Here is a 22,735-nt window from a genome sequence, read left to right on the forward strand (position 1 = left end):
TGTAAGTTGTTTTTGGCAGTCTTTCCCAATAGAGCCACAGTAAGACAACAGACAACCCATATTTTTTCTACAATATTCCTGTCTGGTGCTTGCTACTTGTAAATCTTTCTCCCCCCCCACTCCCAATCTCCCTCCCTCCCCCATCTTGTAGCTTATTCCTTTTCCTTTTCTATCCTGGAAACAGCAGTGGGGCAAATATTCAGAGCTTTGCACAGAAGCCTTGTGCCCTCCAGGCATGTTTAGTTCTCCTTTGACAGGCATAGTATGTGTTGCTGGCAGTATTTTTTTTTAAAAAACAAACAAAAAATAATAGGTTTTATAGAGTGCTCAGGAATCCTTGAAAACCAGCTGGGTGATTTTGGGCCATTTTCTCTCAACCCAAAAAACCTCACAAGTTTGTTGTGGGAAAAATAGGAGGAAAGACTATTAGGTATGTTTGCTGCCTTGAGTTACAGGTAATCCTCAACTTACAATAGTTCATTTAATGGCCATTCAAAGTTACAACGGCACTGACAAAAGTGACTTATGACTGTTTTTCACTTACAATCATTGCAGCATCCCCATAGTCACGTGATCAACATTCAGATGCTTGGCAACTGACTCCTATTTATGATAGCTGCTGTGTCCTTAGGTCATGTGAACTTCTGGCAAGCAAAGTCAATAAGGAAGCCTGATTCACTTAGCAACTGTGTTACTAACTTAGCAACTATGGCAAGAAAAGTTGTAAAATGAGGCAAAATTCACTTAACAAATGTTTCATTTAGCAACCGAAATTTTGGACTCTGTTGCAGTCGTAAGTTGAAAACTACTTGTACTTATAAAAATAACAGTTACCTTTGCCAAGATAGGCAGCATACAAATTTAGTAATAAAACATATAAATAAATAAATTGATTGAGTGAATAATGCAAACAATAAACAGTCAATAATACCAGACTTGGTTTCTTGACTTTCAACAATTATAGCAGGGAAATGTGCAAGCCAAAGAAGTGCCTTTACCCTTTTTTGCTTATTATTTACAGAAGCCACAGAAGATGCTGAGACCTCAGTGTGGTCTAGAAAGGGTAAGGATGTCCCTCTTTGGGCTCTTTCGCTACCTTCACTTAGCAATACATACAGAAGATTGAAGGAGCAGCTACTTCATGTCATTTATTCCCTTGCAATCTCTCTTTGGGCAGCAATTGTAATGAGGATTGCACCTAGTGCATAAAATATTTCCTGCTGTGCTGCTCTGAGAGGGTAAGAAGAGGAAGCAGCACGTAGCAACCCTCAATTCTGTCTCTCTGAAACCAGCAGTGGTGTTGCTAGGATTTCTCAGCATAAGGCCAGGATGCAGCACCATAGAAGCCTTAAATTCAGGTAAATTCAGGTTCAAAGAAATTTAGAATTTCTTTGTTAAAGAGTATGTTCTGTGGGGAATTAAATAGTAGGAAGTCAAGTGGGCACAAAGAGGGAACCAGGGAGGAGAAATAGAAACAGAGATGGGGAAAAGATCAATATGCAAAGCATACAACATTTTGACCCAAAGTCCCTCTGACCAGGAAAATGCCACTGCTTAACTGGAAAAAAGAAAAACAAGGACATGCGACTCTTTTGATTTACTTACTTACTGTACTAGGTTTATTCATTAAAGTGATTGTATTACTTATTTTGTGTATTATCTGAAATGCCTTGAGCCCATTAGGATTGAGGTACGGGATAAATTATACAAATAAATGCATAAAATTCTCACTGAAGTCTATTAATTCTTCAGGCCCTTATAATATTTAAATGTGTGGGAAGCCCCCCCCCCCCGGAATAAATATATTCTACAGGATATTAAAAGATAGAATGTTTCTCCTAAAGGAGAAGAGGAGAAAAATCTTAACAAAGGCAGAAAGTAGCCCCAGTCTTCCTGCCATAGGAAAACAGCTTAAAGCAGAAGCTTGAAGAGGCTAGTCTTTAGAAATGGATATTTTGCATCCATCCACCAAATATGCAACAAAATAGGCAAGGAGCCCAAACTGACAAGATTAGCTCAAACAAAACACCCACAGAATTTGCATTTCCTCTCTTGCCTGTACAGCCAGGCACAACCCCTACATGATCCCATCAGAATCTGGCAATAGCCATTAAATTAAAGGACATATTCTTACATAGGAATAGGCATCAAAATCACAAAACCCCAAAGAATTTATAAAACCCCACCTACTCTCTACTTCATTTTGTCAGCCACCCCAGAAATATGCTGCTGTCACTGAAATTTCTGGCTACCAAGCCAACAGAGACCTTTCCTGCAGCCTACCTCCATTTTATTTCAGCATCTTTCTCCCGACTTGGAAACAGACCTGATTTTTCTTTCAACAAGCATTTCAGTTAATTAGAAGTTGCCTTTATCATTTTCAGAACTAGATGATTTTCATAGGAATATATAGTCATTAAAATCTATTTGCAGGTAGTCTTCAGTTAATAATCATTTGTTCAGCAACCGTTAACAGTTGTAACAGTGCTGAATATTGTAAGGAGACTTACAACCAGGCCTCAAAATTGCAGCTGTACCAGTATTCTCGCAATCAAATCATCACAATTTGGGCTCTTAGCAAATGGCTCACAATTACAATGGTCACAGCGTCCGGTCATATGATTGCCATTTGCAACTTTCACTGCCTGCTTCTGATAAGCAAAGTCAATGGGGAAACCAGCAGAAGGTCTCAAATGATGATTATGTGACATCATGCCTAATAACTGCAACTGGAACTGCCATTAAAAATCAGGGTTGGGGTCACATAATATCTCATTTTACAACCATGTTGCTTAGCAACAGAAATTCTGGTCCTGTTTATGGTTATTAACTGGGGACTATCTGTATAGTATTATTATGAGTCCAGGTTCACGAATCAGTGCGTCTCCTAGTTGTTTCCAAGCTACATATTATTTAAAGTTTTTTCAAGCTTGTCAACAAGTGTTCTGCCTTAGTGTTTCAAGTACTGAGTTACGAAAAACCCATTCATATCCCTTCTCCCCACAAAAAAAAGGCTTACTAGTATGTTCTCCCCCCTCCACTTCATTTATTTGCAAGTATTAATCTATATACTGTATGCAAGGCAGATGGGCTCAGTTACAGTGGTGAGTGTAGCACTGGAAAATCAGAAAGAGCAAGTTAGAAAAAGAGCATCATGGAGCATCTATATGGCCATTAACAGTCAATAATGATTATGGTATGTAATTGTCTAACCAGTCTTATCAGTTTGTCTGCATAAATTTTTCCTGTGTTTTGGCAAAAAAAACTTTTTGACAAACAGTGCTAATGGAAAATCAATTGCAAAACGTGAAAAAAAAATCCTTTTGGACATTGTAGCGAAGTGATACAGCAATAAACCTGCATTTATAAGCCTTTCAAAGCAGAATTATGGTACAGGAAAATCAGTCATACTTAAAAGACATGCACAAACATCAGGATAGATATTTATAAGGTTGGAATTGGAGAGGAATGCAGATGTTGCATTTTTTTTTAAAAAAGGTGATACCTGAAAGTGCCAGAAAGGAGGAGTTATTTCAAAGAATTAACCTGCGGAATTAATTTTTTCTGTGGAAGAATTTTTCTGTGGAAAAAGGAGAGTTCTGGAGATTCTTAATTCTTAATAGATCAATGTTAATAATGTCATAGCTTTCAAAGAAAAAGGACTTTTTTCATAATTAATATGGAGCGAGAAGGTTAAAGAAATATTGGATAAAAAATGGACTCTTTTAACATTCTAAATCAGCGAGCAAATGGGGCACTCTGCCAACAGGCTACAAATGCCTGAAAGGGTTCAGTCTACAGATTGAGAAAGGTAAAGTTCTGCTCACTTATTTCCTCTCATTATGTGGCATGAAGAATTGGGCTACTGGGATAATGTACCTATCGTCACACCACTCTCAAGATCAGGAAGCTGCAGTGTCTACTGAGGTGGAGGATACCCTTGTGGTAACTTAATATTTTTCAGAGCCCAACGTTCACAATAGACAATTTATACTACTATTTTAATAGCAATAGCACTTAGACTTATATACCGCTTCATAGTGCTTTACAGCCCTCTCTAAGCATTTTACAGAGTGAGCCTATTGCCCGCAACAATTTGGGTCCTCATTTTACCGATCTCAGAAGGATGGAAGGCTGAATTCACCTTGAGCTGGTGAGAATCGAACTGCTGGCAGATAGGAGTCAGCAGAAATATCCTGCAGTACTACATTCTAACTGCGCCACCATGGCTCTTCATAATATAATAATATAGTATATAATATATAGTAGCCTTATATCAAAGTGCAGGCCATTACTTATATTCAGTGATGGGATTCAATTAATTTAACAACCGGTTCTCCCTAATGACCAGCTGGATAAGCGTGGCTGGGGGGTTTCATGTGACTGAGTGGGTGTGGCAACTCGATGTCACAGCAAGATGGGGGGGAGTGCAGGTGGGCCAAAGTGGCGGTGGCAATGTCCAGAGCCTTACTGCGGGAGCAAAGTGCCTCTGTACTTGCCTTTGCGTAGCAACAGCATTCTGCCTTCATCAGGGTACATTTGCGCTCAAAGCAGCCCTTGCCTCCCACTGGTTCGGGCTCAGAGCTGTAAGCCGTGTCCAGGAAGCACTGCGGTGAAGAGAAGCAGCCCGGTCTGATTCTCCAGTGCCTCATATCTTGCTGGGTATCGCTGCCTGACAGTCAGGTTGTTAAAAAGATTTTTGCAGCAGGAAACAGCAGATGGCTACTTCTGGCCTTTATTCGTGCTCCTGGGCATGCCTCGTCACTCGGGGAGATACGCGACCTGCTCTCTGCCCCGAGACACTGGCCTGCTGCGTTTTCCGCCACAGCTGCCTCATGACCTGCTGGCTGACCCAACCCGCACCACCACCACTGTTACCAGGGGCGAGTGAAGCAGGGTCGCATTGTGGCTCCGTGTTGTAATGGGCTCCAGGAGGAGGGACCCTGTCTCCATTGTGAAGTGTGCTAAATTTCACTGTGCTGTGCAAGGCGCTGCAAGAGCAACAGGCAGGCTGCTTCAACCATGAGGTGGCAACAGCAGTGGTGGCACGGGTCAGGTCAGCGGGTAGGCCATGAGGCGGCTGCAAACTATCTGAGCGTGGATATTTTCTTGAAAACATTTTAGTACTCAAATTAGATAACATCATTGGTTCTGGTGAAGTTTCGGTTGTTTTCTTGCAGATATTTAATTAACCAAACTAGGTATCATCAGTGCAATCATCAAAATACTTGTACTAATGATGTTACTTAGCGTGGGTAATGAACCGTTTGCAAGAAAACAACCAAGCTCAGAGAGCACCAAGGACCCCTCAGTTGAAATGATATTATTCAAACAAGCAAGCATTCTTATATACACAAACTAGAAAGTCAGCATCTGTAATTTAAACTGATAGTGTTCACAAAGGCCCAACCATTTTAGGGACTGATGAAGAAATAGGGGTGTTTCTGGCAGATCTTTCCAGATTTAAGCACTGAAAATTTATTAAACTGAGGAGACAGTTACAAAGAAAGACCACATTACAGGTAGTCCTCAACTTGGAGTCAGGAATTAAAATCTGTGTGATTCTTGCTTCTTTGATTTGCCTACTTTGGGGTTTAACAAAGGAGAAGCAGCTACAAGTTTTTCCATCCTGTCAGTAGGGTGAATTGAGAGCCTAAAAGGAGAACAAGAAATGAAAGTTTCTGAAAAAATAAAAACTTAGATGAACAGAGAGAAGTCTACAATTGCGGTGCTTTGTTTATGGCATGTGTGTGTTCCTGCCTGAAAATAACTTGGTGTTTATTTATAACAACTGCACACTATGGAACTTGACAAAAAGTTCAAAGTATTGGAGCAGCAGGTAGCTACACTTTGACAGATGAGAGTTGAAGATTTATTAAATAAAGAAAGGAGATGCTGTATCCTAGTTGAATGACGAGACCACAAAGAAACAAGAAGATTGGTGGCTTAAGCAGAACATTCTCTACCGCTAGATCAGCCTTTCAGGACAGCAAAAGTGAAAAAACAAGAGCAGGGATTCCAGGAATGCTCTTATTATTGTAGAATAACAAAATCTTGAAAACCTGTCATAAATCTCTCTACTCCACCTTATACCAAAAAAAGTAAATCAATTGACTTGGTCTCACATAATTAATAAAACATTTTATACCCATCATCCCTCAGACTGTAGCTTGTTGTAAATTTTATTTTTTTTCTCCATAAATCTTCTCATTGTTGCCCTGTAATTACTTCTTTAAAATTCTGCATTCATTTTATCATCCAATTTTTGATTTGTTCTACCTTTGTGTTGAATTTTAATAAAAAAATCATAGATACGTATAATCTTGGTTCTGTGTAAGCATTTCATCTTTCTTAGGGTCCCTCTTCTCCTAAATTGCTTTTTATGTTATTTGCAAATACATTAATCATAGTAGGTTCCTACCTTTTTTAAGATGTTACGGCTTTTTTGAAAAAAATTCTAACATTCTCAATTAATGTAATCCAGGTGAATAATATTCTATGCAATGAAATGAATGGAATGAGATGAGAGAATAGATAAAAAGTAACTGGACATTCAGAGAGCCACGAATGGAGAGAGTGATTGCTTGTTAGTATTGGCTTAGAAAAATATATGTTACTTTTAAATATGTGGTTTAAGCACCATTGTTTCGCATGTTATGATGAAAGCTTGTGAGAATTAATGAAGGCTACAGGAATGGTGAGAGACTTTGATTGGGATAAGTTTTTGCTAATGTCAGAAGAGGTTTTCAGGGGGAAAAAAGACATGGAAGAAAAGAAACAAGAAGTGAAAGTGAAATGACCTGCAAGAAGCGAGAATGTAAGTCATGTACAGAGGAACCTCTGGTCACGAACTCTTCTAACCATGACCAAATTAGATTCCGACCAAAAAATTCACATTTTTTTTTTGCGGCCTATTTCCCTTTCCATGCCTTTTTTTTTTTTGGTAAATACCAAATTTCCAAAATCAGGTTTGGATCATGACCAAATCGGTTTGTGACCAAAGTTATGGAACAAATTATGGTCATGACCAAAGGTCTATTCTCTTTTTTAAAAAGATAATTACTGATGGTAGAAGAAGGGAAAACCCCCTGGAATATTTTGGAATACAAAAAAATTGTATATTTTATATATTTTATACAATGCAAATTGTATAAAATAGTAATAAGATAAAACAGACATGAAGAATACTGATGTGGAAGCTGTTTGAAACAGCTAATATGTAGTATGAAAATGGATGCTAGTGAAATAAAGCAGGTAAAAAAAGCTATGAATGAAAAAAATGCCTATAATAAAAAGATGGTTACAAAGGTTATCTCCAACGGGAGAAATGGAATTAAAAATAAAAGCAATCAAATTATTTGGAATGAAAATGAAGGGCTGGAATAGTAGGACTATCTAGAGATTTGTTTGTAGTCACAGGAATATGTTGAAGAGTGGAATTGAAATGAATACTGCAAAGGTCAGTATCTGAGACAAAAAGGCTGAAGAGAAAACGTATTCAAGTTTTGATTGGGTAATTTTGATGGTAGAAATATCTTGATTCCAGCAAAACACAGGACAAAATGTGCCATGACATCCTTGTTAGCAAGCTATTTAAGTGTGACGTAGTTAACATGATAATGAAGCTGACAAAAAGGTCAATTTAAAATTGTATTCAGAGTGTTATCCATAGATGCTCATCAAACTGATTTATCTAGGTTGCCATAAAATTTGGTCCTGCGTCCTGTACTTCATTAATCTTTTTCATTAATGATTTGCACTAAGAATCGGAAGAACGCTGGTTAGATTTCACATGGCAGAAAATTGCAGGGCATAGCTAATGCTCTAGAAAGCAATCATACATTTAAAGTGGTCTTGATAGGTTAGGAAATAACAGAAAAAAAATTAGCAGAAACTATTGTAAACTCCACATAGGAAGCAATAATCAAACTACAGGTGTGGGATGGGTGGGAATGATTAACTTGGTAACATTACTTGATGTAGCTTATTATGAACTGAATATTAAGCAGCAAATGAATGTGGCAAAGGGAAGGTTAGATTGCATCAATTCTTTTCTTACTCCTTGGAACATCATATTTCCATTTTATCTTGCATTGGTCATCCTGAATATTACGTCCAGTTCTGAGAGCCACACTTTAAGAAAGGCTTCGGAATAATGTTGCTGGAGCTTATTTAAAAAGATCATCAAGGATGATGGATGTGTTTGTGTGTCTAGGAACTGTCCTATGAAGAAACATTGAAAAAGTTTAGCCTTGAGAAGAAAAGGCCAAGTGGATGCTGTAGCATTCCTCAAATCCTTGAAAGTATATCACAAAAAGTAAAGATTTTGAAATATTCAGTACATGGAATAATGAATTTAAAAACAGAGAAAGGCAGATCCCCCCCGGCCCATTTTGGCTGGCAGAGGTCCTTTGATATTTCCAGGCCAGTCCCATAGGCCAGATCTAAGCACCCCACAGGCAGTATCTGGCCCATGGGCCTATAGTTTGACACCCCTGTTCTACATTATGTTCTCCTCCCACCCATTCCCAATATAATATCCAGTTTGTTTTCTTCCCTCAAAGCATACTGTATGCAGAAAAATTTGGGTGAAAAGCAAAGCTGGGCAGTGTTCTTTTATGGGTAATCCATTAAAAATAATAATTTATATTCAGTTGAATGCATTTCTTAGACATCACTATTGGTGGGGGAAAACATTTATTGGGCAGTGCAGCAGTCATCCATGGTTGTGATGGTTTAAATTTATTAGTACTCTATTTATGGGTTATTGTGCAAATAAACCACTTAGGCTTTAATTTTTTTAAAAAAATTGAAGCACCTGATCTTTGTTTTTTAATTTCTCCTCTTTAGATAGAACCCCATGCTCCAAGTGATTACACAATTCAACAACTCTTATGTGAAGAGTTTTTAAAAAATATGTGGAAATATAACCCAATATATATGCATACCATTTAAAACAATTAATTCAAGATTTTTAGTACTGACGTTAAATGAAATCCACTCTCCTGCTTCAATTAACCTAGCTGTCTTCATTTGACCAATATAATTTAGGGAGTGATGGAAGAATAATAATCTATTATTAAATAACCGAGAATCGGAAATACTTCTGCAAGTTAATCTATGAGTAGGCCTATTTCTATATACTACTCACCTTTGATTATAATTTACTTATAGTAACCAGATACAGTATCTTCTGATTAATGAACAAATATAAAAATTGTCATTTGCAAATATTCGCAAATGAACAATTGTAACATCCAGGAAAATGCTAAATATTCAGGGATAGTAATCTGTACCTTTAAAATATTCCTGGCTCTTCCAGATAAACTGCTAAAACCTAGTAGTAAAATTTTGTACAGCATCTTGAACTGTGTACCAGTAGATAACAACTAGTAATGTGATTCTCTCAACAGCTGTACGATTCTTTCAGTGTTGTGCAGCCTATTGTCTAGGTATTTCAATACTTATAAGACTATTTTTAATTGTTAGTCTTTTGCTCTAGCAAAACATAATTGATTTCTCATGAACATCTATTTCAATGCATTACCAGTATACAATTAAGCTAAAGCAGTGGTCACCAACTGATGGTCCATGGATGTTGGTGGTCCACAGAAAAATTATTTACCTTTTTTTATATTTTGCTATATACTATTTATCTTTTTAAAAAATTTATATTAGTGGTCTGCGGGATTTAAAATTATGATTTTAGTGGTCCCTGAGGTCCAAAGAAAGACTAAAGAAAGTCTTTCTGTGCTAAAGAAAGAATATGTTACATCTACATAAAGGAAATTAAGCCACCTTAGTTTCATTAAAAATCTATTCCTTATCCTATCACTCAATTTCGTTGTTCAAAATCTGAACAGCTCTTTTTTCTTTCATGGTAATTCCAGGTTTTTTGTTGACAAATATTCTTATAAAGCGATTTGTATGTGGACATTTTTGGAAGCTCTTCTCCAGGATACATTTTGAGCTGTGATATACTGTCAAGAAGCCCATGACAAGGGCTTCTTGACAAGCATACCTTTTCATTTCCACAACTCTCGATATCCTTTGAATGCTAGGAAAATACCTAATTTTAATTCTCCCAGGCCTTTTAAAATAATCATATGCGGTATTTTATTATATTCCAGAAAAAAATGGATAGAACTGATCAACCCACAGGCACAGATGAACAGGCTCAGTTTATACTTTGAATACATTATGTGAAGACCAAACCCTCTGGAAAGGTCTGTAATGCTGGGAAAGGCAGAATGAAGAGAAGAGGTTGACTATTGCAAACTCAGTTACAATGTTGATGGGGGAACAGTTGGAAAACTCAAAGTACCAGGGTGAAGACACATTGTCTAGGAGAAAATCTATCTCTGCACTGCTAACAGTCAATGCCAAATTGAGAGCATAGGTCAATCAAACATTTTATTAACATTTTCTTATTTTACCTGCTTCATATTTATTGTTCCTGTTCTTACAAATTGTTAGACAAGGATAGAAATATTTAGCATTGCATTTGATTATTGTTTTCATACTTAAGAGGAAATTAATGTTTAACAGGGTAAGTATTTCTGGGTGTGATATGCAAGCAGAACATAACTGAGAAAGTTAAACACCTGGCATTATGATTGTCTTTTTTCTTTTTAAGGATGATGTAATGTGTAACAAGTGTGATGCATTTAAATTTACTTTCTGATTGGAGGCATAAAAGTGCTTGCAATAAATAAATACACTATTGATGTCACAATTATGGCAATTTCTATGCTGCAAGGAATTTCTCAAACTTCATGATTAAAAAATGACCCACTTCTGATTTCTTGTCAAACATGCTGACTCCTCCAGGCTACTTCCTGTCAGATTTTTGGGGCCAAGGAAAATAGATGGATTCAATAATAATGATAATAACAATAGAGTGCTGAAGTGTCCAAATGCCTATTTGATATGACAGCTGCCAGAAGCATGGAGCCTTCAACACTGAAATCTCCTGGTACTTCAAACTCTCTAAGTGATAGCTGCTATTCAGGAAACTGCCACGTGGAATATAATACAATCCTGTGTATTCTATAATATATGCAAGAGCGACGATATCCCTGTTTGTTTCTTCTAGGATTTGTTTTTAATATTTGCTTTCAATGCTTTCATTCAAATGGACTCCTACAGGAATGTAGCGATATCATTCGTTACACCTAAACGATAGAATTGTCATTCTCATGAGCCAATGTTAAATATTTGCACTAAGTTTTAATAACTAAAGCAGAAGTGTCCAAGCTTGGCAACTTTAAGACTTGTGGACTTCAGCTCCCAGAATTCCATGGCCAACATGGCTGACTGGGGAATTTGGGGGAATTGAAACCCACAAGTCTTAAAGTTGCCAAAGTTGTACATTTCTGATCTAAAGATATGAATAGCAGGTGGAAATCTAAAAAAACAATGTTTTTAGTATATGAAAAAATGAAAGAGGAAGACTGAGATTCTAGGAGAAAATTTTATTTAAAAACTGCCTATATTTAACCAGAAAAAGTACACTATTTTTTCTTTTTATACACTAATACAATAACTTACACTGTGCTTAGTACTAGAACATTCTATATAAACACATACAAAATCCCCATAAACACCCAAATGTAAATGATAAATAGTGAAAAATTCACTTTGCTGCTCAATGCCTTTGTCACTATTGTGATTTTACTTATTAGAACTGGAAGATATTTGGATGGAAAGAACCCCAAGCATCAGTCTGTAATCTGAAGTTTGATATAATCAGAAAAAAAAAGAATTCATTTAACATACATAAATCCAAAGCCAAAGTCGGACATCAGTAGTTGTCATCCATTTTTACTGTGACAACCAGCTAATACAATCTTAAGCAGAATAACATTTCCAACTCTTCTCCAGATCCACACAGAATTTAATAAAATCACAAAATTAAGCATCAATTTGCAAAGTAAAAGATGCCAAATCTATAAAGAAAGAAGGGATACCAATGATAATGAATATGGAAAGACTAAGGGTTCCTAAGTAGTTACAGTACTAAATTATAGCAGCAATTAAAAACAATGAAAGCAGCTATAAAGGACATTTTATTGCACCAAAATAGGTACCGTGTTGTTTGAAAATGACAAAATCAAAGAAATTACACACAAAAGTATTACAAAGTCTTCTACTAAGCAATACTGTAGCATAAAAAAGGTTTACATTTGTACTGCATCACATCATCATAGTTTCACTGCCTTTGATTTAATACTGAGGCCAATAATAATACAAACCATATTTTTGCATCAGAAATGGATCTTTCAGTGAAGCAGTTTGGCATATTTGCCTTATTTTTCTGTAGGAAATAACAAAAATCTAAGCTGGGGACAAAATCAAAAAGCTGAATTCTGTGGTTTATTCAAACTGTTCAGATTGTTCTGTTTCTTTAGTGAGTCATCCTAAAAGAAAAAAACGTCATTTTTAACCAGGGGTGTTCAACTTTGTCAACTCTAATTCCCAGAATTCTAAGAATGCTGGCTGAAGAATTCTGGGAGTTGAAGTCCTCAGGTTTTAAAGTTGCCAAAGTTGGACACCCTTGGTTTAAACTGTACATTTTTTTTAAGAAAATCCTTTTTCAAGGTGTCCATTACTGTTCTAAATCCTTTTGTCTATATTTTAAGTAGGAAGTACTTATATTTAAAAATATATAAATATAGCTGAGATTAGCTACTAATAACAATACTACAAATGAAGTGCAGCATAGAAAGAGGCCAAGCCTGTCCAAGTACATTCTTCATTGCCTCAAAACTACTATGACTCTAAGGGTTTGTTTGTCAAGAATATTTGTATGTCTTCTACTTTTTCTTTTATAATGTGGCTTAATCATTAACCTGAAAAGATTGCAAGCTACTCCTAAACTCAGTCAACTATTCAGACTGATCAAGTATTGTAAAGCTATCACAATTACTGTCAGGAAACACTGAGCAAGCATGTGTATGTCAGCTGATTAAAACTTTAGAATGAGTTTGCTGGAAAAAAAATTTTTTACACATTTCCTCAACGTAATGTGTTTGAAGCCATTCAAAGAACATCATAAATAGTTGGTTGAAGGAGGAGCTATAACTCAAATTAACATTTTAGCTAGTGTTCTGCTCTATACTCAAGATATATTATTTTTCCTTAAGGGCAAACCAGTGGAATTCCAGGATGTATCTATGCAGAGAAACAATCTACTTAATATTTACTTAATTTATTCTACCTAATCGGTACTATCCAACAGTTTTAGTGTAATGTACAATAAGGGTAGCATAAAATCAAATGAATACATACACAAATCCTTCCCCAGCAATTTAAGAATGCACATGTAAACAGGGACTCTAAGAGTGAATTATAATTTTCACTTACATTTTTGCTGAATGCAAATTTGGCAGATGTTAGAATCATGTAACAGCCATTAACAAATTGATATCAATTAGAACATCTGCAGATAAATCAACAACTTCATTGATATAGTTATTGCTTTATTCTATATCAAAATGGAAAGATTTTAACTTATTAATTGCTAGTGCAATGCAGAACAAATTCAGAGCATTAAACTGTAGTGTTTTGAATTAAATTGAAATTAATATGCTGCAAGTAATTTACTAACCATTGTTACCATTTATTGCAATACAATGCAAAAGCTAGAAGACCAATTCCTTCTTTACATCTGAACAACAGAACAAGCTATTTAGATTTTTATTTTTGGTGCTAAGCACACAATTTCATTTGGTCATTTTTTTCCAATGAATTAAAAATGTATTATATAAACCAGGGGTGTCCAACATTGGTACTTTAAGACCTGTGGATTTAACAAGGCTGGCTAGGGAATTCTGGGAGTTGAAGTCCACAAGTCTTAAAGTTGCCACAAGTCTTAAAGCTGCCACCCTCAATTTAGAGGAAAATGGCAGGATGCATTCCCACATCACTACTGAAGAATTAAAAAGCATGATTCAGATGTAATTGAAAACAAAGTATTTCACGAGATAGCAAAAAGCACCGGGATTGCTCCCTTGCCGAAGGGAGAGACTGACACAATGTGCTTAAATTAGCGCTAGGAAGAAATCAGAATGAGAATACATGAAACATATACACAGGGAGAACTATGCACACATCTGAACATTGTGGAGGATTGTGGTTTATTTGAAGTTGAAAGGGAAAGCTTCTAACCTCATGAAAAAGGACTTACAAGCAAATTCATGGTTCACCACAACTCAATTTACATAGTGGGAAGCAAATATTGTATGGGCTACAGCTTTGCTTTGTTCTGTTTAATATGAAATGCTCCTATCAGTATTAATCTACTTGATTACTTTGGAGCAACAGAACATATAAACTGAAAGCAGTTTTACTGGAAAATTTATGCTGAAATTGCACCAAGGCAGGAAACTTTACTTTCATAAAGTAAAAAAAAAAATCCAACAAAATAATTCCAGAAAAGCTTCTAAGGTTTCGAAGAAATGAATAAAAAAACATTTAATTCACTCATGTTTAAAGTTACTTATGTAAGCTACATTCAGTATAGTGGAAATAAACAAGCTTTTTAAAAGCACATTGTTATACACTATTGTGTTTAATTCCTCTTATGTTTAATTCCACATTTAGCTCTGAATACTTTCCACACATTTCAAAATGTAAGTCTAACCAATTTAAAAAGTAATACAGTACTGTTCTATACAAAGACCTGGTAGTACACAGTGGGATTTATTTCTGTGTATGTATGAATATTTAGCACTCTTAAAGCCTTACTTTCAGAGAGCATAGTAATAAATGGGATTTAAATGTGCCCTAAGATGCAATTCTATGTATATTTATCTGGGAGTAAACTTACTAAAGACAGTGTGTTTTACATCAGAGTAAATATTAATTAACATATGCATTTAAGTTTCATTGGAGTTTGCCCCATGTTAAAAAGTATATTCCTAATAATTGGTTCTATTAAATATACACAAATATCAACCTAATTGCTAAGATTTGCATCTTAAGAGTATAATATCTCTAATCACATAATATTGGATCTATACTAGATTCATATCCTTGGTATTAGAAGACATGCTCAGATGTCATATTGAGAGAAGAAATTAATAATTTGTGCTGTTAAGTAAAACATAATTTCACCTCTTCATTTCAGGAACCGTCCAGTACAAAGAGACTGGTACTTAACCTAAGATGGAGCCCATAGCTATTTTGATTTAAAAGACAAAATAACTTGTTTCAAACACAAAGAAAACTGAAGAAGAGCCACACAATTTTTTTAAAAAACCCATTTTTAAAAAGCCATTTTTAAAATAAGGTAGAAAGCTAGACTGATAAAATACCATTTTTAGGCATCTAAGAATTTACAACAGTAGACGACATAATGGTAAAAAGTATTTAATGCACTAGTTAACCTATGCCCTGAGTAAAATTAGCATTATGAGTTAGAAATCACAGGGAAGAATCCATTTTCACTACTGACTTTACTATCTAATGAAAGCATTAACTGACCACATGTGGTCATTTCCTTCTTTTGACAACAGCGGAGCGCTCAGTTTATGGAAATGGAAAAATGAAGTCTAGGCACTGAAATTTTTTGACTTAGAAAACTATTTGAAACAAGTGCTTCCTAAGATATCAGATAGGCTTCCTACAGTTCTCACTTTTTCAACCCCAAGGACGAGGTTCTACATAAAAAGAAGCTCATCTGAAGAGATGGCCTTATCCCTGTTTTTTGGGAGGTAGTCAAGTGTTACCTATAAGAGACAACTTTCCCCATGGTACCACCATACTCTTTAAGAAGGAAACAACTTAGGACACAACAAATTAAACACAGCAAGAGAGAAAAACGTTTATCAACGAGTACTGGCTTTGTTCAATAAAAGCTGCCTCAAAACATTTTAGAGTAATGGATGCCCCACTACTCTAAATGCTTTTATCAAAAAGCATTTAAAATCCAACAGAAACTCTATCATTTGAGGGAATGTATCTAGGTAAGTGTTGCTCAAGCTTGGCAACTTTTTAAAAAAGGAAGAATTCTGGGTGTTGAAATCCACACCTTTAAAGTTGCCAAGCCTCAGAAACACTGGTCTATAGGTGCATGTACAATTCACATCCATTTTTCATTTGAAACACCTAGGACAAATAAAAGTTGGCAGTCTAAGTTCTGCCGTTCAAAATGATTGTAAAATTCAGGTTCAATTATATCCAGAATAACTAAGAATGGAAGTGATATACTTCTTTTTTAGTTGATATTCTCGAAAAATGCTACTATTTTCAATGGAAACCACTGAATAACTTTCCAAACCAGGCTATTAGATTTAACTGTACACTAACAGCCAGTCATTTTCTAATACTGGCAGACAACTTTATTTTCTTAGAAGAGTTACAAACTGCATTATTATGCAAATAATATTCCAGATAAGATATAGAGAGGTAATGAACTGCAGGTTTAAAGCAGATATAAGGTATAAGGTGAATTAATAATAATAAAGTATAATTTTTCTGATATTTTTCTGATGTTTTCTACATAGAGCTAACAGTATGTCTCATAATAACTTAAGTAGATTGCTTAAATTCTCCTTTTATTCTTTCATTAAAACAAAATGTATTTAAAAACAATGTATATACACTCTGTCAGTTGTAATAAGCAGGGAAAAACAGATCAACCACTGCTGCAAACATAAAGCTGAAAATCAATGGCTTCTGTTGGTGTTGGTTACAAACATGCAGACCTTATTAAAAGGATCAGCATCATTTTCTACCTATGATGAACATTAAAGGTAAAGGTTCCCCTCACATATATGTGCTAGTTGTTCCTGACTCTAGGGGGTGATGCTCCTCTCCGTTTCAAAGCCGAAGAGCCAGCGCTGTCCGAAGACATCTCTGTGGTCATGTGGCCGCCATGACTAAATGCCAAAGGCACACGTTACCTTCCCACCAAAGGTGGTCCCTATTTTTCTACTTGCATTTTTATGTGCTTTCAAAATGCTAGGTTGACAGAAGCTGGGACAACGGGAGCTTACCCCATTATGCGACATTAGGGATTCGAACCACTGAACTGCCGACCTTTTGATCCATAAGCTCAGAGTCTTAGCCACTTAATGTAAAGCAATAAGGGGGGGGGGCAATAATGTAAGAAAGCTATCAAGAAAGCTTTTGAAATAGTCAAACCTTTCAATTCTTTATTCATTAAGACAAGCCTATTTACCCCTACTGAGAAATACAGATAGTCCTTGATTTATGACAATTGAGCCCAAAATTTCTATTGCTAAAAGAGACAGTTGTTAAGTTAATTTTGCTCCATTTTATGATCTTTCTTTCCATTGTTGTTAAATGAATCACTGCAGTTGTTAAGTTAGTAACACAGTTCAGTGAGGCTGGCTTCCTCATTGACTTTGCTTGTCAGAAGGTGGCAAAAGGGGATCACATGACCCTGGGACACTGCAGTCGTCATAAATACATGCCAGTTGTAAAGTGGCCGAATTTTGGTCATGCAATCACAGGGTTGCTGCAACAATGTCAAAATTTGAAAAACAGTCATCGGTCACTTTTTTCCATGCCACTGTAACTTTGAACAGTTACTGAACGAATGGTTGTAAGTCAAGAACTACCTGTACTTTACCTATACTCATAGAAGACATTCTGCTTTCACAGTTCAGAGTTAAAAGCAAAATAATGTTTAGCAGATGTTTAGTATGATGCAAACAGTATCAAAACAAGACTGAAACTGGGAAAAAATGATATAAAGGCTAGTAAAAGTTCAACTATCTCAATGGTATCTGTGGTACAACTGTCATCCAAAGATACTGAGTAGGTATCGGAGATGAAGAGTTAATTTTTAGATCAATTCACAAATAATAATGTACTTATAGGTTTTGTTTGCTTATGTTGATCTCCTAATTTACTATTTTAAAGCAGCGGTCCCTAACCTTTCCAGCTCACCAGTGTAGTGGGGAGAGGGGTAAGGGGATGGTTTCACACATTCACCTGCTGCTTGCACTAATGGAGTTTCACATACTCGCCTGCCGCTTGTGCGGGCTGGTTCCCAACCAGTACTGGGCCAGGGACTGGGAGTTGGGAACCCCTTTTTTAAAAGGGATTGTAATTTTTGAAGTACCCCATGATATCCACAAACATCTGTAGCTTACATTTAGGAAAGATAGCATAGGCTCTTATCAATTATATAAGAATAAGTAAAAATGTACCAGTTCAAATGTGATGCAATCTAGCAAACAGCAAAGGAGCAGTCAATTACAAGTGAGCAAAATAGCCTAATGAGCTGAAAAGAGACTGATTAAACTGTGTGTATTCCAACACCAGTCATTTGGGGGGCGGAGGGGGAAGGTGTTAACCTTTAAATATGTAAGTGTGAATAGGGGAGAATTAGATTACTTGTTTAGAGTTCTACTGAACTCAGACTACTTGCAATTAGTCGAGGTCAGCATTGTCCATGACATAAGAGTGAATGTGGAACAGCTTAACTTTTCTTTAGTTCATTTTAAGCCAAATTTAAATTACTCCGTTAGCTATACTAGTTTGTTGGCTTATTTGCAGATCAACAAAATTTAGGATGTGAGATTAATAAAATAATGAATCCTCTAGAATCCTTCTAGTGGAGGCACTTTGTGCCTCATTTTCAGAGCCAACTTGAATTGCATTGTAACACTTCCTGAATTCTTAACACCATCCACAGATTATATTCTGTGGTGCTTGTAGTGTGTATTGATACAATTAACAAATTTTATGAAGAAACACTTGGTATTGGATAAGGTGGTCAGGTGTTTCCTCACTAGCGTCATGGTTGAGTTATTAGGTCTCAGTATTTTGACTTCTGACATGCTAAGTGCTTAATATATTGCTATTTAGTAGCGCAGAACCCTGCTAGGTGCCTTTAATGTATGGTAATAAGCACTAGTGCCCAGAGGCATAGTTAAATATATGTGATTCTTGTATGCTATTTTTCCTATTCTGAGACTTCAAAGGAACCAGTCAAATTAGTGTTCACAAATGGATTCTCAATTAATCCAACTTCAGAAATTTTCATCTATACTCTAAATAAATACCGCGTATAGCGTTTAGAGATGCTTGTCATGTTTCTGTGTGAATTTGTATTTCTAGACAACCCCACTTTTCAGAAAACATGTTTGCTATGCTTATTTATTTAACTTCCAGTTTGCTTGCAACAGGCCCTCAATATTATGCAGTTAGGGCTGTAAAAGGCAGGTTCTTGTTTGTTCTTCCATTTCTAATGGAATTGTTCATCTGTTATTTCTCTGAATCTTAAAATTATACTTTTCTTCAGTCATTCTGGTTACATTTCTGTAAACCCTGCAAACATACCCTCTGTATTTTGCAAGCTATAAGCAAAGGTTAAAATACAGAAATACTCTGCAATTTAATTTCAGACTTGGAATTTGATTTTATTGCGTATAAAATCCCATGTGCTTTCCCTGGGAAGTACAAATGCAAATTTAAAGATAGAATTTTACTTTATTCTATAATGAAAGGGCAGCCAAACTGAATAGCTACAATTGCCTCTATGTAACTGCAGCAAATCTAACTTGAATTTCAGCTGAAAACTACAAATAAATAAAGCAAAAATGGATTTCAAGTCATATTCCATTAGTCTCTTCAAAAGCCTACACAAACTCAGTCCAGCTGAAGCACCGAAGAAATTGTCTCCCCCATCATGAACAACCTGCTTGCCTCTGCATTTTCTTCTTTCCTGTCCGCATTTACGTGGATAACCTGAAGAAAACTCAAACAAGCACCTCATTTTGTTGAGCACTGTACTTCCTCAAGTGATTTAAATGGGTCTTGCAAAGGAGCCATACATGGCCCTGTTGCAATAAATGAAAGATGAATGAGCCCCAGTGCATGATAGATTGTCCTTTAAGTGAAACATCATTACAAAGATAACATTGATGGTCAGCATTGTCTAACATACCCTGTATCTATCATATATATCATCACATACAATAAAATCCAAGTATGAAACATTTTTTGTATTTTAGGAATGGAAAAATTTGCATGTGCCAAGAAAATTGCAGGTGGGGATAAGAGTAGATAGAAGTTTGTTCCTTGGTCATGATCTTATATTTCCATATCTTCCAACCTTAAAATTCATGAAAGCCTCCAAATTCACAAAAGCCAGAAAAAACCCTAAATAACAAGTGTTCTTATATTGAACTAGTTAGTTTTAGTTTAGTGGACTTTTTTTTTTTTTTACAAAACTATCCAATTTCACATAAGCATATCCCACTTTCACTATAATAATAAAAAGTCATTGGACTGTAAGATTATCAGAGCAATTCAAATGTGAAATAAAGAGTTCAGAAGAGCAGTGATGCAATGCAATTATAAGATGAAGACTTGTACTCAAAACCATTTTGACATTGTCATGCTGAATGATTTTCCATTGTTTTCACTGACCAATGAGTTTGATTAGGTGTATTTATTATGGACGAGGTATTTAGGAATGAAATCATTGTTCACCAGTAGATATATCTTTCTGTTTTCGTATTACTCCAGTTAGTGACTTTAAAATTTGCACTTAATTTATACTAACACTAAACAGTTCCTTTTTAGGTGGGGCTATCCTACAAAGATCCATAAAAATTAACACAAAGTGGCTTTTAAAAATATAAATAGAACTAAACCCAACATCAGTAAATGAAGTTTAGCAGTGGCAGGAATAACAGAAGGGTGAAAAGTGCCAGGGGTCCTAAGTACACCTGTCTGTAAAGAGGATATTGCACTAAACAAAGACCCTAAAGAGTTTTTAAAGATCTTCACTGGCCTAGAAAAGAAACTAGCCATTTTCTGTATGAACTTGCAAACCTTGCCTGATCCTCCTCCCTACACGTAGACAAAACGTGATCGATGAACTTATATTCTTCTTCCATGTTGATACAGTCCTGCATAGGAGCCCGCTTCAGGCGTTTGGTTTCTTGACTGTAGCCTTGTTTGTTGCATTCCGTTAAGCCGTCAATATCCATGGCTTGTGTGGTATGGCCAGTTGTAACATGAGGATGTGAATTATTAACTGTTCCATCACTATTGTTTGAAGCTGATGACCAAATGTTTGGAACTGGACACTTCTTTAAGTGGTTTTGAAGGTAGAAGACTTGACGTCTTTAAAGAATAAAAGAAAAAATGGAAATCAAAGTTTTATGTCTTTTAATATGTTCTGTCCCTCTTCTAAACATAGAGCATAACAAAAAGTTTGAACAACTAAGCTCCGACTGAACATAACCTACATTTTGTAAATAATGGCTGAATACAATAGCTAAACACTGTGAATTCCCTGAAAAAACAATGAAACAATATTTGTATAATTTTGTCCATCTGTCAGCAGAATTTACCTTGCTGATGGATCATATTCTTATTCTTCATATATTCTCAACAAACTTGTTCTAAAGGCTTGGGAATTTAGAAGAGGAATTCAGTTTATCTTAAAATACCAGAAAGGAAAACCTGACTTGGAAAAAAGTGCATTGGATTTGAATGGGGTAACTGTCCCTTTGAATCCTCTATTCTTTAAATATTCTTACCTGTGATACCACAATGTTTCATGCCCTGGATAAGTGTTAATTAAATCAGTGCAGAGCTCTATTTCCTCTTTCAGATACAGCGAGTGATCTGGCTGTTGCTTTTCCACGCAAAAAGCTTCTGCACCTTCATCTGCTTCATCTTTTGGAAAACAGGATGTTTGTTGATTGGTTGGGTGATCACATAACTTTATAATACAATCAGTCCCAGTTCTGACAATCAAAGATTTTAATAGAAACTGACGGTAGTGGAATCCACTATGGTCTGAAACATGTATGGAGACCCAGTGTTTAGTGGAAGAAAGTTCATCAAGGAGAATCTGAGAATTAAAAACGTAACAGAATGAAGCATTCAACATAAATGCTAATCAGCTTTCACTTTCTGATTTTCCATTATGACAAGGTACGTTAAACTATGGACTTCTGCAGAGCTGTGTAGCTATTGCAAGGAGTCTATGATACATACCAAACATGAAAAACAAAACACAGCCGAATTAAAAACAAAAGTAAAACTTAGATGCTACCCAAACATATTTAATTATTTGAGAAAGGTGAGCAATGAGAAATCTGAATTAGTCTAGGAAGAAGGAACAGCACTAACTGATGCGGGTTGCTTCTTACTTCCTTCTTCCTAACCAGTGCTGGTACATCAATTTCTCCTGGCATAGAGAAAACATGTCATTTCCCAACCACTACCATGTTTCTTCATCATAACTGGCAATTATCCCTGGAAGTTGCACATACATGCACTTAATCCTTAACCAGCACTACTTCCATAAACCAGTATATCACTACTGTACTTTAGTTGATCTAGAATGATCTACATACTCCATCTAGGGCTCCCATTGGATCCCACCTATTATGGCTCAATTACATTTTAGTTATTACATGAAGTGCAACATCTACCCATCCCAGATTCTTGGAAAGGATTCCGTAGGTAGACAAAAATGCCAAATCCAGTCTAAACATCTGGCTGACTATGCGACTAACCATATTAAATACAGTAAGAATATTTTACTTTTAGATTTTAAGGTAGATTCCAACTGTTTCACAGAATTCACTTTACTGTGAATTTACACTGTGGGTAACTCTCAAAGGGTGGAACCAGTTGTTTTATAATAGGCATTTCTGTTTTGTTAATAACATATTTTGAAAATTTGTGAGCAAGATTCCAGTGGTTTAATGTCATGCTAATCCATTAAACCAGG

The 22,735-nt window shown here is 35.9% G+C and overlaps 1 protein-coding gene across 1 annotated transcript in view; it reads right to left on the bottom strand.

Annotated features, from left to right (window-relative positions):
- Positions 1 to 298: 298 nt before the first annotated feature.
- Positions 299 to 22,735, bottom strand: part of PTAR1 (protein prenyltransferase alpha subunit repeat containing 1) — a 43,731-nt gene continuing 21,294 nt past the window's right edge. The window contains exons 6-7 of the mRNA XM_058166977.1: positions 21,531 to 21,847; positions 299 to 21,111 (exon numbers count right to left, since the gene is read on the bottom strand). Of these exons, the coding sequence (XP_058022960.1) occupies positions 20,769 to 21,111; positions 21,531 to 21,847 (660 nt within the window). The 3' untranslated portion in view covers positions 299 to 20,768. The remainder of the gene's footprint in view (positions 21,112 to 21,530; positions 21,848 to 22,735) is intronic.

Source organism: Ahaetulla prasina, chromosome 2 (assembly GCF_028640845.1).
Source record: "Ahaetulla prasina isolate Xishuangbanna chromosome 2, ASM2864084v1, whole genome shotgun sequence".
Taxonomy (NCBI): domain Eukaryota; kingdom Metazoa; phylum Chordata; class Lepidosauria; order Squamata; family Colubridae; genus Ahaetulla; species Ahaetulla prasina.